Genomic DNA, 16170 nt, shown 5'->3' on the forward strand with positions numbered 1-16170 from the left:
TGGTTCATATGTCAGGGAAGCAGGGTTAGATTATCTAATAAACTACTCACAAGGCCGAAGGAGGCAGGAGGCTTGGCACTCCCAGGACTTCAAATTTACTGCAAAGCGACCCAGCTTTCCATCATTGCCAAATGGTCCCTTTGGGCATCGGATAAACTATGGCTCCATATGGACCATGCAGTGGCGGGGCAGACCATATGGGACATACTCTGGAAACCCATTAACGATCGGCCAAGAAATGCCTATTTGAGCACCCCCAAGGCCACCACACTCAAAGTAACGAAGACCTTTTAGGGGGTGGGAACCTTTCCCTCCCTGTACATCCCATTCATTACAATGTGGCCTTCCCCCCGGCATTGACACCTGTGCAATTTGACAGGTGGCGGGAGGGTGTCTGCGGATTTCAGATTTTTACCACAGGGATGACATTCTTACATTTGAGAACTGCTGCAGGGACTTTCAATTGCTCCCAGCACAATGCTTTCATTACACCCACTTAAAGCACTGGGTCACACAACCTCATATACGCTCGGCAGCCACCAGGGAACTGCTCCAGACTGAACAGTTTGTACGACTTGGAGGGGTAGCGAAAGGAAGCATCTCTACTCTGCATAAATTACTGATGTCTGTGCATCGCATTCACACTCCCCATTATATCACATTCTAGGAGCAGATCCTAGATTCACCAATAGAGGAGAAACAGTGGAATGTACTTTTTAGAGATATTACTAAATATAACCACTCCATGGGGGTAAGAGAAGCGCATTATAAATTACTTTACAACTGGTACCTGTACCCAGAAAAACTTTCAGAAAATCTTCCCTCATAAGTACGACAGGAGCTGGAGAGGCTGTAGCTTGTTGGGGGACATTTGGTATATCTGGTGTGATTGCCTAACTATCGGTCCCTACTGGGAGGACATTTTTTCACAAATCAAGGAGATTCTGGGTTACCCGATCCCCAATACTCCAGCACATGTATTACTAGGCATGCAGGAACCAGCCCTGGAGCAGCAAACAGTGGGAGACCGCTCCATCGTGTGGCTAGCACTGGGAACTGCCAAGATGGCCTTGGCATCATATTGGAACCTTCCCCCTCCCCAAATAGCATTGTGGCACACTAGACTGTGGCAGTTCCTGTCCGTGGAGCAGTTGGCGGACAAATTGGCAGACTCGAGAAGGAGCTTTGAATATATATGGGACCCACTGGTGCAGTTTCTATCCAGAGGTCTTCCCCTTGTGTCCTGCTGCCCGCGCCTCAAAGCATTACAACTATTCCATGTATAAAGGGGCTCCTCCTTGGGGAGGGGGGCGAGCCATATGACCGTAAGAATCCCTGCAGTGACATAGTAAGATTCAGCTGTCAATGCCTTCATTGTCTCACTTGTTATACTAGCCTAGTTTGGTTATACCTTGTTAATGTTATGTTCTCATAAATCATTAATGTGGTACCTATGTCAGCACTATACAGCATAGACTGGGTAAGGGGAGCCTTCCTACAAACCTTGTTTTGACTTCAGTGTAAGCCATGTACTGTTGGTGAAGAACTCGTTTGTAGCCTAAGGCTGGCATTGACAATTCAGAAGCTTTCAAATGTTGTTTTTCTCTCTACCACCAACACTTTCATAAAGAAAGTTTAACGAAAAAAAATCTACTTGTCCCTTTGGTGCTATGTAGTGCAGCAACAAAATATGGCAGCAATCTAATTATTTAAGAGCTCTGATAATAGTCTCTCTGATTATCCCAGGGCTAGCAATTTAAAGCCCTACTATAGCAATTTCCTTTTTTTGCCACTTTTACGCAGATCTTTTTGCTGAAGGGTGCAGTAAACAATTGTTCTAAGGCTGGAATGCCTGAGTCTTTGCAAACCTACTAATTTGCATGTTTCAAGGATTTTTACCAGCTGTTCTTCAATCTTTTCCCCCACTGACAAAGGTTGAAAATTCACTCCAGACGAGGGCAGAAGTAGTTCTTCCAGGATGCAAAAAAAGTGGTTGGTACGAAAGAGAGCTTGTAAATGCTCAACAGATTTTTGCATGAGCAACTCTACACATGCATATTTGCTTGTGCTAAAATACAGTTCACAAATATTTTCTAGGAGTAAGATTTCCTAGTCTACTTCTGTCAATTCTTGTGAATTCATGAAAACCACTAATACCATTGGAGAAGAATTGGGCCCCCAATTAGGTCTGGCGATAACCAAGACATTTTGTTTTTATTCAGATTCTACTTCTCTCTCTATCCATCTATCAACTGGCTTTACTGAGCATACTGGCACACAAAATTGTTTTGTTCAATGCCAGGGACTACTGTGTCAATGGGTGCTTTTTGAACCCAAAAATCCTTTCTCTGCTTTTTGCCAGTGTCTGTTGCAATGGAGAGGGCCTGGCAGCCCCTACAACAATAAAGTGTCACACAAGCCATATCTAAACAAGACACGCATAGACAAAACTATACGACTGACAACCAATGTTTATCAGTTGGCCCATAATCTTGTTGAAAAGGGTTACAATGATTTTCCATTATGAATATTTTTGGGAAATACTAGCATGCCTCAACACATTTTACTGAATGCTGTTTTTCTGAACATTTCATTTTGAAAGCAAAGAATCCTCAATCTTGCTTACAAGCTTCTGCAAACATTTGCATCTAATTAAAGAGCATTCTGGAAGCATTATACGTAGTCTCATATTATTAAACTTTTCAAACATGTGTACACGTTTTTAGGTTGAGCTTGGCAGCGTGCAGCGCTGTCTGTAAGACAATCTGTATACAATATGGGCTTTTAACTACACCCACTCTTGCCATTTGTTCTTTGTTGTGCTTGTCTCAAATGCTTCCTTTTTATTGGTCCATTTTTCAAAATGTGCCTCCCTTTTGTGCTTTAGTTCCCTCCCAGGAGATTTCACTAAGAGAACATTTTTGTTGCCCATCACACTAGGTCACACTTCCTCCTATTACAGCATATGATGGGGTCCCTCCTCCATCCTCCCTTCTGGTTTATGTTTTGCCACTAATCCCAGCCACGAGGAGGCTCTGCGCCATGCTTCATGTTTTTGCATTGATGTTGTGTCATTTTTAAAAATTGCTGTTTTCCTCTAAAACTAGCAAGCAGGCGTCAAGTTTAGAAAAGCTGCGACTCAATCGGATGCACTGATTTATGACTCGTACTAGCCCAATCTTGAAACTTTAATGAAGTCCTTCGCTGTCCTCCGAACCTCGTGGACAAATAACCTTGTGTCAGCGCGACGCAGAGGATGGCCCAGGCCAGTGTGTTTTGTGGTCACCAAGGCACTTCCTGTTCGTCATGTACTCTGTCATCCTCTAGCTGGCTCTTTCCAGTTCTCAGAGATTCAGTATGACATCCACGCTGCTCCTGGACACCCCTTTGCATGCACCAACACACAAAGGTGGCCCGAGCATATTAAGTTGCTTGGTACATGTTCTTTGCAGCAGGCATATTAACCCTATACGATAATTTATGTCTCTAAGCTTCCACCACATAAAAGTACGTTCTTACTCCAGAAAGAACAAATATTGCAAGTTATTTTGACATTTTTACATCTTTTACACATTGTGATTTGCTTAGCACACATTCTGAGCAGCAGGTATATTAACCCTATGCACTACCTTATTATAAGTCCAAGCTTCAACTAGAAAAAAGTAAGTTCTCTCTCCAGAAAGAACATTAACCCTCCGTATTACCTTGTGAGTCCAACCTTCCACTAGAGAAAAGTACATTCGCTCTCCAAAAAGAACTTTAATAGCCAGAGTTATTTGGACTTTTCTACATTATATGCACTCTGTTTTGCTTAGTTCACATTCTTTACAGCAGGCATATTAAATCCTGTGAGCTACCTTATGACGACTCCAAGCTTCCATTAAAAAAAAAAAAAGTACGTTCTCTATCCAGAAAGAACATAATTAGCCTGAGTTATTTTGGCATTTTTACATTACATGCACTTTGTGATTTGCCTAGCACACGCACTTTGCAGCAGGCACATTAACCCTCTGCGCTACCTCATGATGACTCAAAGCTTCCACTAAACTAAGTTCTCTCTTCATTTGATGCTCTCTAAACAGAAAAACATCACAAATGGAAAAGAAAAATCAGCTGTAACAGTGAGCTGAAGGGGTCGGGAGTGGCTGGACATGGAATATATAGACCCCATATAGCCTTAGAAATTATGTTGTCTCAGTATCTGGTACATTTATATGCAGCAGCAGTGTTACTGCACAGCGCTTTAAAGCTATTTTCTGCTTTGAAGATGTTTGGGTTTTCTGGGCCTCCAGGGCTAATGAGTTATTTGTTTGAGCGCAATATCACAACGTTATTGAACCCTGTGCAGGTAGCCTGCCCCAGCTCATAAGCTGTAGCTGAAGTTTGTGATGAAAACAGTCCGTTAAGGTGATGAAATACTGGCTTTGCCGTCTTTTTAATGTGATACACTACTATTCAAGAGGGCATTCCAACTGTAATATTGTAAATTTGTGAGTCAGCCCTTGGAGTACTATTCGTAGAGTTGTCCAGCTCCCTACTTCAAAACGTGATTTGCTCATTTAGTTTGTTTCTGCTATGCATTCTGGGACTTAGTTTTTATTTTTATAACGTGATACAAACTGCGAATACAAAGCAGAAACCTGACTAGATGAAGTACACACATTTGAGTCTGTGAAACATGAGCTGTGTGTGCGTGCATTTATAAAAGTAACCTCACGAGAGCTTACAGTTGATTATGCTGTACAATCGTCAATATTTTAGAACTAATATTTCAGTTCAAGACTGACTGAGGGTCATTAATATCATGAGATGGCTTTCCTCAAGCATGTGAAAAATCCTGGGCTTTTTGTTCGACTCCCCAGACGGCAGTAAAGGGACAGTGATCCACTAATTACGTATTCTTGGAGTACAATTATTTATTAATTGCCCCACAGGCAATGTCGCCTGTACCATCTGCAAAGTAAATATGTTTTGCACCCGGGAGTAGTTTGTGTTTTAAGGGCCTTGTTTAAACAATATTCCAGCAGGCCTACTACTCCTTTAGTTATATGCAGGGCCACTGGAATTATGTGGCAGAAAGGACAAAAATATGTGGCAAGGTTGACCAATTAATGTAGCAAAAAAGTACAGTTATAAATTTACAATGCCAATAGCTCCAACTTAAGTAAAAGCGAGACCTACTGCATTGCAAATGCTTGTTTGTAATAAAACCACTGTCAGTACAGTGTGAACTTACAGCATTTATTTAGATCACTCATTCTAATAAAGGCTTTGCATTAATGAACCATAAATACAAGCTTTGAAAAACATTAACTGTAGGACACAAATATTACTTCAACTGCAGACAGGTTGCTTCCCTGTAAACTGGCAGCCCAAGGGTTTGTGCTGCCGGGGGCTAGACCTACTTGTCCCTACGACAAAATAAACATGAAAACTTGTTGTCCTTGACACCAAACCACATGTCCTGGGTGCCAGGCTATAGGAATTCCACGTCCTTGCAAGTCAGTTGATTCTACATCCATAGACCGGGAAAGGTGCAAAGTCTATGTAAAAGTAATTTACGTAAGTGTATAGATTTCTCAGAACTTCAATTTGTCTGGTGGTCCACATGACCAATGGGTAAATGTCTCTGACAAGCATACATGAATTTGACAACAGCTGTCTTGGCTCTAGCGGACACTGTGCGAGCAGACCTCTGATCTACCAAACATCCTCTCTGAAGAAGAGCAATGAAAACAGTTTGGGATCATTCTGGGAAGTGAAGCTTTGGAGGCTGCGATCCATGCCACTGTATACAATAAACAGCTAGTCTGAAAAATATAAATCTTGGATCATGAATCAGAGAGCAACCAGACATCAAACTTATGAAACAAAACATAAGGTAAAGAGATCAAAGAGCATGAAAAGATAACCAGGAAATACATCTCTGCCAAACAGAATTCCGTCATTACCTATTGGAAAAAGGTTGTGTGAAAGCAAATTCAGACTTCTTCTAATTAAAGAGTATATGAATCTGAAGCACACGTGTTTGCAAATTATCTGCCTCACAAATCTAGAAAGAATTGCTGTTTTCCACAAAGTGAGCATTTCAATACTTATGACTGGTGTTTGGCAGCCTGACTACAATCCACATCTGGGGCAGAGTGACTGCTGGGCTTTGTACATACTTTTTAGACAGCCTGTAGACAGGGTGTGTACCGGTGTCACAGAGATGCATCTGCAGCCCTGGGGCTGAGAGAAGGGGAGACAGGGCACATCTGTATTTGTCAAGGCTGTGCCCTGGCCTCAAACAAAGGCCTTGTTTACCCCCAACTGATGTCTGGATGGAGCCTGTGCTGGAGGAGAGAGGGGACACTCCTAGAACCAGTTGTAAGTGGTTGGAACCTCTTTTCCCCTCTTTGAAATAGCTGTGCAAAATGAGTATAAGTACAGAGGATTTTCCCCCTCATCGGAAGACACTGATGGACTAAAACTAGACACTGGATGCTGCTGAAAGGACTCGCCAGGAACTGCCTTGGGACTACTTTGCTGTTGTACTGATCTGTGCCCTTCTAGGTCACTGAGGAGGACTGCCACTGCTTACTCCGTCTCCATTGTGCTGGCCTGATTGCTGGGTCCTGGAGTCCTTTGGCGCACCACAAGCTGTCAGCAGAGGCTAGGTCTGGGTGGTGTGTCCCCTTTCCCCTGCATTGCCCCTTTCTCAAGTGCAGGAAGGGCGCATTGGGATTTATTGCTACAGTGCGAGGAAAGCGCTGTACTCGTGGGATTGGTAGCGTGGAGATCGCTCCCTACGGTCATCATACCGTGTGTGGAGCGCTTTGTTCTTTTTTCTTGTTTTTGTTGTCCTTTCCTTTTGCGCATCCGCATGGGGTGTGGGAAAGCGCCCCTGTGCCTCGTGGTTGGAAGCCCCTCCACCGTGGATGCCTGAGAAACACAGAGGGGCTGCCGGCAACCTCTGCACCTAGCGCGTTTCGAGCATGCTCCCCTAAGTGCCCCCAGGGCACAAGCAGGTACTCCAGGCACGGGAGCCTAGACTGAGGTAGCGCTCTGTACCTCGTATTGGAATGCATCACAGCTGCGGCCGGGCCGCCAGGGGAGCTATATCTGCTCCCCTTCCTCGTGTACAAAAACAACAGTTGATGGACGAAATGCAGAACAAATCAAGCATTCACCCCCAGTCACAGATCTGGGTTTAATCCATCAGTTTTTTTGCTTGCCATGCCAAACCAGTTTGGACCCAGCCATATGCAAATCAGTCTTGACCCTGTTCCCCATCGGAACAGTCCAACCCAAACTTCCAGGCCAGGTCCTCCCTGAACTAAAAACAAGCAACCTGGGACCAGTTTCAGGGTTTCATCCTTCATCAGCCAGGCTAGCTTGATTCTGGTGGCATAGCAAGCACGGGACCCACGTCTGGGCATACCCTTCCCACTGGGGGCAACAAATGCAATACATCGTGGGCACAGGGAAACTCTCTGGGCCGAAGTCAGCTGCGTCATGCACTTGCGGGCAACTGCAGAAGGCAGGAGAGGCACGGCGGGGAGGGAACCCGGCAAGGTCCCTGCCGACGAGGAAGGTGAGGCCTCTTGTGACCTCCCCTGAATTCCTCACCCTCACAGGGCTCGAGGGCCTGGCCTCATTGTTGGTGAGGGAGGCGTGCAATCTCCCAGGACACAGAAAGCCGCGTGCCCATCTGGACCTTGCTGGACAGGGGTGGGGGTGGAGCCTCGACGGAGGCCCCACCCAGCCGAGGGTTACTTGTTTGAGGCGGCCCCCGTGTGAGGATTGGGGTCGCCTCCCATCCAGGTGCGGGCTTTTCTTTTCTCTACTCCCCCTCTAGAGAATTACTGGGGATCGCGGGGGCCTTGTTTTTTTGGGGTCGAACTCTGCAGGAGGGGACCAAAACCTCCTCAGAGGCCCCATCTCGCTTAGGGGCCAGTTTGCGGCCCTAGGGCCACTAGAGCACAGGAGCTCCTGGGCCCATCCCAGTGGGCAGAGATCCACTATTTAGTTTACCCCAGGAGCACAGGTGCATGATGGTCTCAAACTTCCATGTATGGGGTGCCTGTGCTACACTTCACCCTCCGTGTTGTGTCTGTATTATGTTATGTTCCGGGGACCGACACTGCTCATAGGTGAACCAACACTTGTGGTTCTGTACCAATTCATAATGGATTTCTGAGCCTGATACCTCCCCGATGGGGCCCACCAGTAATACTTGGAGGGTTTCGAACTAATCAGTTCACAGAATTTTTTTCATAAGGATTAGGTACGTACGTAGGTCCTGAAGAATAGCATGAGATCATTTTTGACTCAATATAGCGAGAAACATGTTGACCCTTTGATTGAGTAACACAGTGACTCTGTGTACTCTCCTTTTGTACCATCTTTACTATGAATCCTAGTAAATTGTTTATATTTTTTGTTTAGGGAATGTAGACATTATTTTACCATATCCCTATGTAGTGTTTTTAATCATGATAGGGGTATAAATATCAGAATAAAAGACAAATTTTTACCCCTAGCCATTTTTAACTTTTTCTATACCAATCCTTTCTTTCATGACTTGACCGACTTCACACCATTTGTCAAAAGATCTCCGGCAAAGAGCCCCCTTGTGGGGCCCGTCAGGCATTGCAGTGCCGGCCTGACGAGGAGCATAGCCCTATGATGAAGCATGTCACCGGAAGGTGAGTGAGGGCTCTTGCTTCAAGCATATTGCTTCCCCCCTTTTTTGGAAACCTTGGCCTAGTAAACCACAACCCTCTCCTTTTTAGTTCTTTTTTAGCTTTTTGGAACTGTGTGTATATATTGTTTGGATGTATTATGTTATGACCTGTTGCTTATCCCATGTCACACAACTATGATTGGGGTAATGTGCATGATTGCAGGACCTGTCTAATATGCAGTGGGAGGAGGGGGTAATGTTGTATAGGATCTATGCCCTATGGTAACGTTATGATCTGCGCATACATGAGGATGTCTTTGCATTCTTGCCAATGTGGTTATTATGACTTATTCTGTGTGGAAATATTCCTCTCCTAGTACATGCCTGATGATTTCTTAGCATTTATGATTAGGGGTTTACTATGATGTGCATTTTTGGAGGTAATGACAACCTGACTGCGGCTTGTGTTACAGAATACCAGTAACCTATATTTTTACCTGACTACTGCTCATTTTCGCAGAATACTAGTAACATGTGTGATGTTCTGACAACTGCTTGTGTAGCAGGGTATTACTGATACATTTTGTGTTTGGTCTTATGTTTTATGCAATACAGTTTTTTTTTTATATAACTTGTTGTTGTGTTTCCTTTGTGGTGTATTTATTGTGTCATGTGTTGTGCGATTGCTTTACACATTGCCTCTGGGATAAGCCTGACTGCTCGTGCCAAGCTACCAAGGGGGTGAGAGCAGGGGTTATCTTGAGTGTGTAACTCCCTTGCCCCGACTAGAGTGGGTGGGTTCTGTCTGGCTTAGGTGTATACCCTGGCCAACCAATATCCTCATGTCTAACAGTCTGAAGATGTGAAGGAGGGATCACATCAAGTCAGTTCCGAGAATGCTTCACTGGCTCATAGTGGAGGTAAGGATTTAATTCAAAATCTTAGACGCTTACAGCCTGTTGATACGGTGCACTGCACACCTGACTCACAAAGCTCCAGCAAATCACTGGATCCAGCAGAAGACTTTATTTGGAACAACTTAAAACATAACTTTTCCAGATTGTCAATTACTGACCTAAACTCTCATGAGTTTTAGGTTGGGGTGTGCCCACACTGAGTAAACTTCCCTCTATGCCACTGGTCTCTCTTTTCCCACTGAGTGCTCTGAAGTAACTATCAGGGTTACACGTAGCACACAACAAAATCTGTCTTAAAAAACCTTCAACTTGACCTCTGGAAGGAAAGCCTGTAAGACTAGGGAGGTCTACGTTCGGCAAAAATATAGTTATATAATGGGCTGGATTGGGTCTTTTCTACAAAAATATTAATGGGGAGGTCCCTACAGCAGGCCCCACCAATTCCCTGTGCTAATTACTGAGACAAAGGTGTCCTTGATTAGGGCAGCTACAGGACTTGCAAAACAAAGATCTTGAAAACCAACCAGTGCAACTAGAAGCACTGCAGCACCCGATCTATTGTGGGATTATAGAGGACTTTTCAATCAAGTTGCAAGGTGGTGATTTGGTTATTATTTTGTTATAGCTATCGATCATAGGTCTTAGATGTCATGTCAGTGGTATGCCCTCAAATTATGTTCAAGTGAAAATTGACAATGACTTCCTGATAGTTATCACGTACCTGTCTTAATGCAATTAAATATGCTATAATTGTGTATCTGGATAGACAGGATTTTGATAGAACAAGAAGACGAGTACAGGAGTAAAGAAGATGGTTGTGCTATTGGACACCTTCAACCATGCAGGGTTATCAGCTGTAGCTGTGCTTGACTTGTGAGGATGCTCTTCATAAGGAAAGGTATCTGAATGGAGAGCCTCACTTGTTACTGGCACAGGAGGTGCTCATAATTACATAACATTTCTAACTGATTATGCTATCACCTTAACTGTTTTTCCAAATTATGGCCAATTTTGCCTGCACTCTGGGGATCTCTCGCTCAATGAATACTTGGATGTTCTAGACTCAGTTATAATAAAGGCACAAAGAGTCCACGCATGCAACGTATAACTGATTCCCAGGCAGAAAACTGAGAATGTTAACAACCTACTATAAACTGCTTGTGCAACAAGACAATATTGTAAAGAACCCAGAAAGTTAAGGTATAAGCTACCCAAAATGACAAATCAAGAGTCTGTCTCATTGTTAAACAATGGCATCCGGTTGCAATCAATTTCTGCCCCTTAACAGACTGCCCTTTCCTTACTAACTACCACCATAAAGCTTCACAGCCCCATTGCCACCAAAAAAAACAATCACCAGAAACAACCTCACAGCTGCAATCCCACGCTTCACAATCGTATACACTTGAAAACAATCCTTAACAATAAGTAAGACAAGGGTCACCATGATGAAAGATAAACTTGTGACCCTCAATGGAGATCTTTCTACACAAAAGCAAATTAATCACCAAATAAAACCCTAAATGTTTTACTGGCAACCTCGTGGTCCTGCATAACGTATTCCTTTCAAGGTTTACCATCTTCAAACAAAGGAAAATGTCAGGAGGTTTCTACAAAATAACGAAGAGCACAATATAAAGAAAAATTGCAATCAATGTTACAGTACAGCTATGGTACAGGCCATGGAGAAGAACTGCTTGTTCTTCAAAGAATCCTTCACCAATCAAGTCAATTGTAAGGTAACATATCCTCTAGCACTCCAACAACCCATAATTCTGTACAAAAATATATTTTGGACAGAGGCACGCTTCCCTAACTTAACTCCCAACTCTACACATAACTTCCACACCTCCCAGTCCTCCACTAGCCCAAGCCCTTCTCAAACCCCTCGAAAATCTCAACTGACTAATCCGACAACTATTTAGAGATGAGAAACAATCTTCATAGTTGTGAACACATTTTAGTCCCTTGTAATTCCAGGGTATTGTCAGGGTTTGGAAATATATTTTACTGCAGGCAGAGATCTATTGTTTTGGCTGGCCATGTTGCAGCATTTAGTTTATACATGCCTGTTACCAGACTGGTAGGATTTCGTATTAAATGCTGCTGAAATCAATGTTTGTATTATTTTCCAAAATTCTTCTACACGTGATTTCCTTTAATTGTACTAAAACAAAAATAATAAAAACAGTGAGGGTTTGTTCGACATACAATCTCTGTATTAATGATTTGTAAGTCTCATTGCATATGTACCAGTCTAGACCACTGTGGTGAAATCTATAGCCAACAAATATGTAATTAAGTATACATGAATACTTACCAGGTCAGCATACTTTTTACATAGAGCTGCCAACTTCTCTTCTGGACTGCACAGTGTATTCAAGGCCTGCATTAGTAACAGGACTTCTTTCCCTATAAGATTTAAAAAATATAAATTTTAAAAACTGGGGGAGATGTTTACGTTGTACCCATTTACATTAACATCAATAAATATTGGCACAATATTATATAGGCAGTGTTTTTGAAGAAACTGAAATCAAAGTAAAAAGAACAATCAAGAACTGGAATTCTAGAATTGGCCCCAACTTGTTCACGCACAATCCCTTGCGTGGTGCATGGCAAGTTAAGGTTTCAATCAACCCATGAAGACAAGGAATGACTACTACTGAAAACAGCTCATAGTACAAATAAGTTAATTTGATGTTTTTAAACTTCCTCTTACACGTCAACTGCATCCTTCTTCAAAGGCAACTTTTTGACCAATATGTAAACGTTCTTTACAGAAATGTTACATCTGCAACAGAATGCTCTTATTTAACCTTTTCCTATGTAGTGACTACTAATACCCCACTGTGAGAGCCCAAATAGCAATGAAGTGGAGAGTCCCTGAGCTCTAATCCCCTGTGAGGTATGGGTTGAAAACTCAAGATCTGGACTCCAATTCTGGGTTTGGGATGAGTAGATTTATTCAAAGACAGATTCCAATTAGTCTAGAGAAAGTTCAAAATTCAATCTATTTCTCTAGATTTTAGGCAGATTCAGATAACATATATCCGGTGGTTTTCCGATTCGATTAACTTTTCTTTTCTCTTGCAGGCTTTGGAAGTGATTGGTGACACAAAATAACCCCCATATCAAAATCTCAGAAGGGAAGCGCAAGGAGTTACAATAAAGATTATTATGTATATATTTCTCATCTGTTAATGTTTCCACCCCCATTACTTCTGTCTTTTCTCTACAATTATTTTTTTTTATCTCTGTCTTAAGTTATTTATTCCTTTTTCCTCCTCTCGACACAGATTAGCACTTGCTTTCTTTATACATATCAGTAACTATCTTTTTCTAATTCCTTCTTTGAATATTCACCTTATGCGGTTCTCTGGCTACTTCTGTGTCAGATTTAATTTAACAAAGACAGTAAGTAATGTCACAGAAACTAATTTAAGAAAATCTTTTTGTCGGTTTGGGTTCTCCTTACTAGTCATCAAATTTAAAGCCTTGCAATTCTCATTGGTACGTCAATTAAAACCAGTTTGCACCTGGAGGAAAATCTATGTACACTCTTGACCCTCACCCCTCTTTTTAACTCAAAAGAACGCAAAAGGTTTCCCCAAAGTGGTAGGGAAGAAGGAAAAAACCCAACTCAAGTGCTATCAACTTAAAACCCATTGGGGAAGCCATGAACCTCACCGGGTCGTGGCAGATCTGGGACCTGAGTAGGAGGACTGATGCCGAGCCTCCTCATCTCTGTTACACACAGCAATGTTGTGTCTGGGCTGCAGTCAGAGTTAGGCTCTTCGTGGCATCCTGATCTGTGATCCTTTCCTCTCCTTCAGCCTGCTTCTTCTTGCTCTCTTCAGGGTCGGAGGACACGCCGTCTCGGATGACAGTCTTGTTTTACGGGCATGCACTCATGTATTTACACTTTGTCTTCTGTTTTCAGTGTGCCTCTGGGTCTCTTTCTAAGCTCTTTTTTATTGTTTCATTTTACTTTCTTGCTTAGGTGACTGCATCTGTCTCAGACAGGCAACGGGGTGAAACCTCCTCATCTAAGTATAGTTCACATCGCCTTAGAGGATTTCAAAACTTAGATTTTAAAACAACTTTAAAGCGAATGGTAAGCAGAAGTGTCTCCTGAAAACTTAAGAAAGGATTGCACCTTCTTTTCCAACTGAATAATAATCTTTGTGAGATACCAGCACTGGAGAACGGGATTCACATGCTTAAAATAAGACTATTAAGCAAAGTCATAAATGGTAATGGAAATAAGATTAACTTTAGCTGGAAAGCTTTCAGAACACTGCCTTCCCAACTGCTGATCCACATCTTGGATAAATATCTGCAAAGGTATGCCAGGATTTCTTTGTTCTGACCTTGTAAACATTTTAAGTGGAGGTCCCATAAAGAGCGCCTCTTGGTCAGACTAACTCAGGGTGGAAGAAAAACCACCAAGGAGTTATTAGCTCCTAGGTCTACAGCAAATTATACACCAGAAGAATTCATTAAACCTAAAACATTTCGTAATATCCTTGTATAAGTCTAGCAAGACATTGAATATTTTATTGGGGGGGGGGGGGGGGGGGGGGAGTGTAACAAGAGTCCAAGAAAATAACTTCGCCATTCAACATTAGTCCACCAAGAATCAAAAGACTTAGACATAAAGGGACGGTAGCAGTCAGCAGCACATTGTTCAGCACAAACAAGTTTGACTAGGGTATTACAATTTGTAGTCCTAACTGACAGGAGCTGCATGACAAAAACTATTGGACATCTTCAAACGTATATTCATGTATCTTTCACAGAGAAATACCCAGCAGAAGGCAAACAAGAAGCATCAATTCACAGTCATGAGCAAAAAGCAGGTTTATTGAAACTATCAAATTTAAGAAGGTTTCACGCCTGTCTCTGGAACACATCACTAAGGATTTTAACCTTTTGTAAATATTCCGCTTATTGCTTTCCATTCGTAACCTCTTAGACTGATGTCAGAAACTTCTAAATTTTTCCTTTCGGTTACATCTAGCCTTACTGTAACGCAATACTGAATTTAAAGATACAGGAGGGGAAATACTTTGTGACATTGCAATACAAAATGGAAACATTACAAGCACCTCAGGACCACTAATAAATATGTAAAAACTGACATGTGGCCATTGATGCAGCAAAACTAATGGATACTGCAAAGTGCACTAAAAAACGTGAGCGCTATTTATTGACAATGTCACAAAGAAAACAAATGTAGAATAAACTGAACTTCTTAAAAGCTAAAGTATCAACCATAATAAATTAAACAGTCTGTATCAGATGTATTAATCAATAGCTACATCTCCACAAACAAGACCATAATTTGGAAGGATAACTGGGAAGCATGATGTGACCAAAAATGTTGAGCATTTTAGGCTGAATTATTTTTATTGATCAACATAATTCAATCCAGAGTTCAAAATACGCATGGCCCAATTCAAAAGCAGTCATTTCTCCCCAGTGCATTTCAGTTGAGCAATACAGCAAGATCCCACCAATCTGTGTCCTGGACAGGAGGAAGGAGTGTGCAACACAGCAAAACAACACAATCCTATCAAGCTGGTGAACCTCGCTTCGCGCTCACTACATTAGAGGAGACAAATACACTACACCGTAACACCATTCCGAGCAGAACAGTCAAGTATTGTCATCACCTGGGCCTCAGCCACTCTTACTTCCCCACAAAGAGAAAAAAGAAATCCCACACTGCCTGCACCTATTTTGAAAAGAGGAAACAGGAACTCTCTCTCCTCAAAACCCAGCTGTGCAGGAGGACACAGGAAAGCAGAAAAGTTCTAATGCAAATGCTCTTTCACTATGTTCTGAAGCTCTTGATGCCTTTTTATGGGTCCCTCTACTCAGCTCTAGCAAGATTTCATTATCTCGGAACTTGAGCTCATCAGGCGGGTGATGGGGACACACTCTCTTTGTGAGGTAGAACCCAGTTCCATGCTGATGGCTGTAGCCCCACTGACTCTCACCTCAAACTTCCTGTATGAAGTTTAGTGTGTTTATGCATCACTAGCTGAGGACTCTCCGCAATTTCAAATACCGCTGATGAATAAAGTCAAGTGTGGCTGGCACATCTTCCTCTTCTTTCAAAGCCAGAAACCCTAGCAGACTGATCCTGTCAGCTCTTAATCAGTTCTCTAAGCTCTCAGCCTCAGAATGACTTCATACGTGCCTTGGCCCTAACATAGTTCTGTCAAAAGTGAAATTTTCCTGTGCCTCTTCCTGACGACTGTCCCAAGGACTCAAGCACAGTAAAACTTTTTGAGGGTTTAAACTCTGATTTCTGATGCCTTCAATCCTTTATGCCATATTCTCAAAGCAAGCTACCATTTTTTCCATCCTCATGCCTATCCTGGTCAGGGATGTTTTTGAACGTGTCCATAATAGTCACCTGACCCTGGCTCAGATGAGCAGCTCTTCTATTTGTTTCATTATCTGCTGTGTCAGACTATAACTTTGAAAAGGTGGATTTCTAAAGCAAAAAAAGTCATGTTTGTCTCTCGTTTCTAGTTTTTTGCTCTTTAGGAGGCATGATGTGAAAGGATTTCA

General features: G+C 42.5%; 1 protein-coding gene across 1 annotated transcript in view; it reads right to left on the reverse strand.

The window, feature by feature from the left end:
• Window positions 1–16170, reverse strand: part of TXLNG (taxilin gamma) — a 347757-nt gene that overhangs the window by 301371 nt on the left and 30216 nt on the right. Inside the window, exon 3 of the mRNA XM_069204538.1 lies at window positions 11906–11997. Within this exon, the coding sequence (XP_069060639.1) occupies window positions 11906–11997 (92 nt within the window). The remainder of the gene's footprint in view (window positions 1–11905; window positions 11998–16170) is intronic.

This window comes from Pleurodeles waltl, chromosome 8 (assembly GCF_031143425.1).
Source record: "Pleurodeles waltl isolate 20211129_DDA chromosome 8, aPleWal1.hap1.20221129, whole genome shotgun sequence".
Classification (NCBI taxonomy): domain Eukaryota; kingdom Metazoa; phylum Chordata; class Amphibia; order Caudata; family Salamandridae; genus Pleurodeles; species Pleurodeles waltl.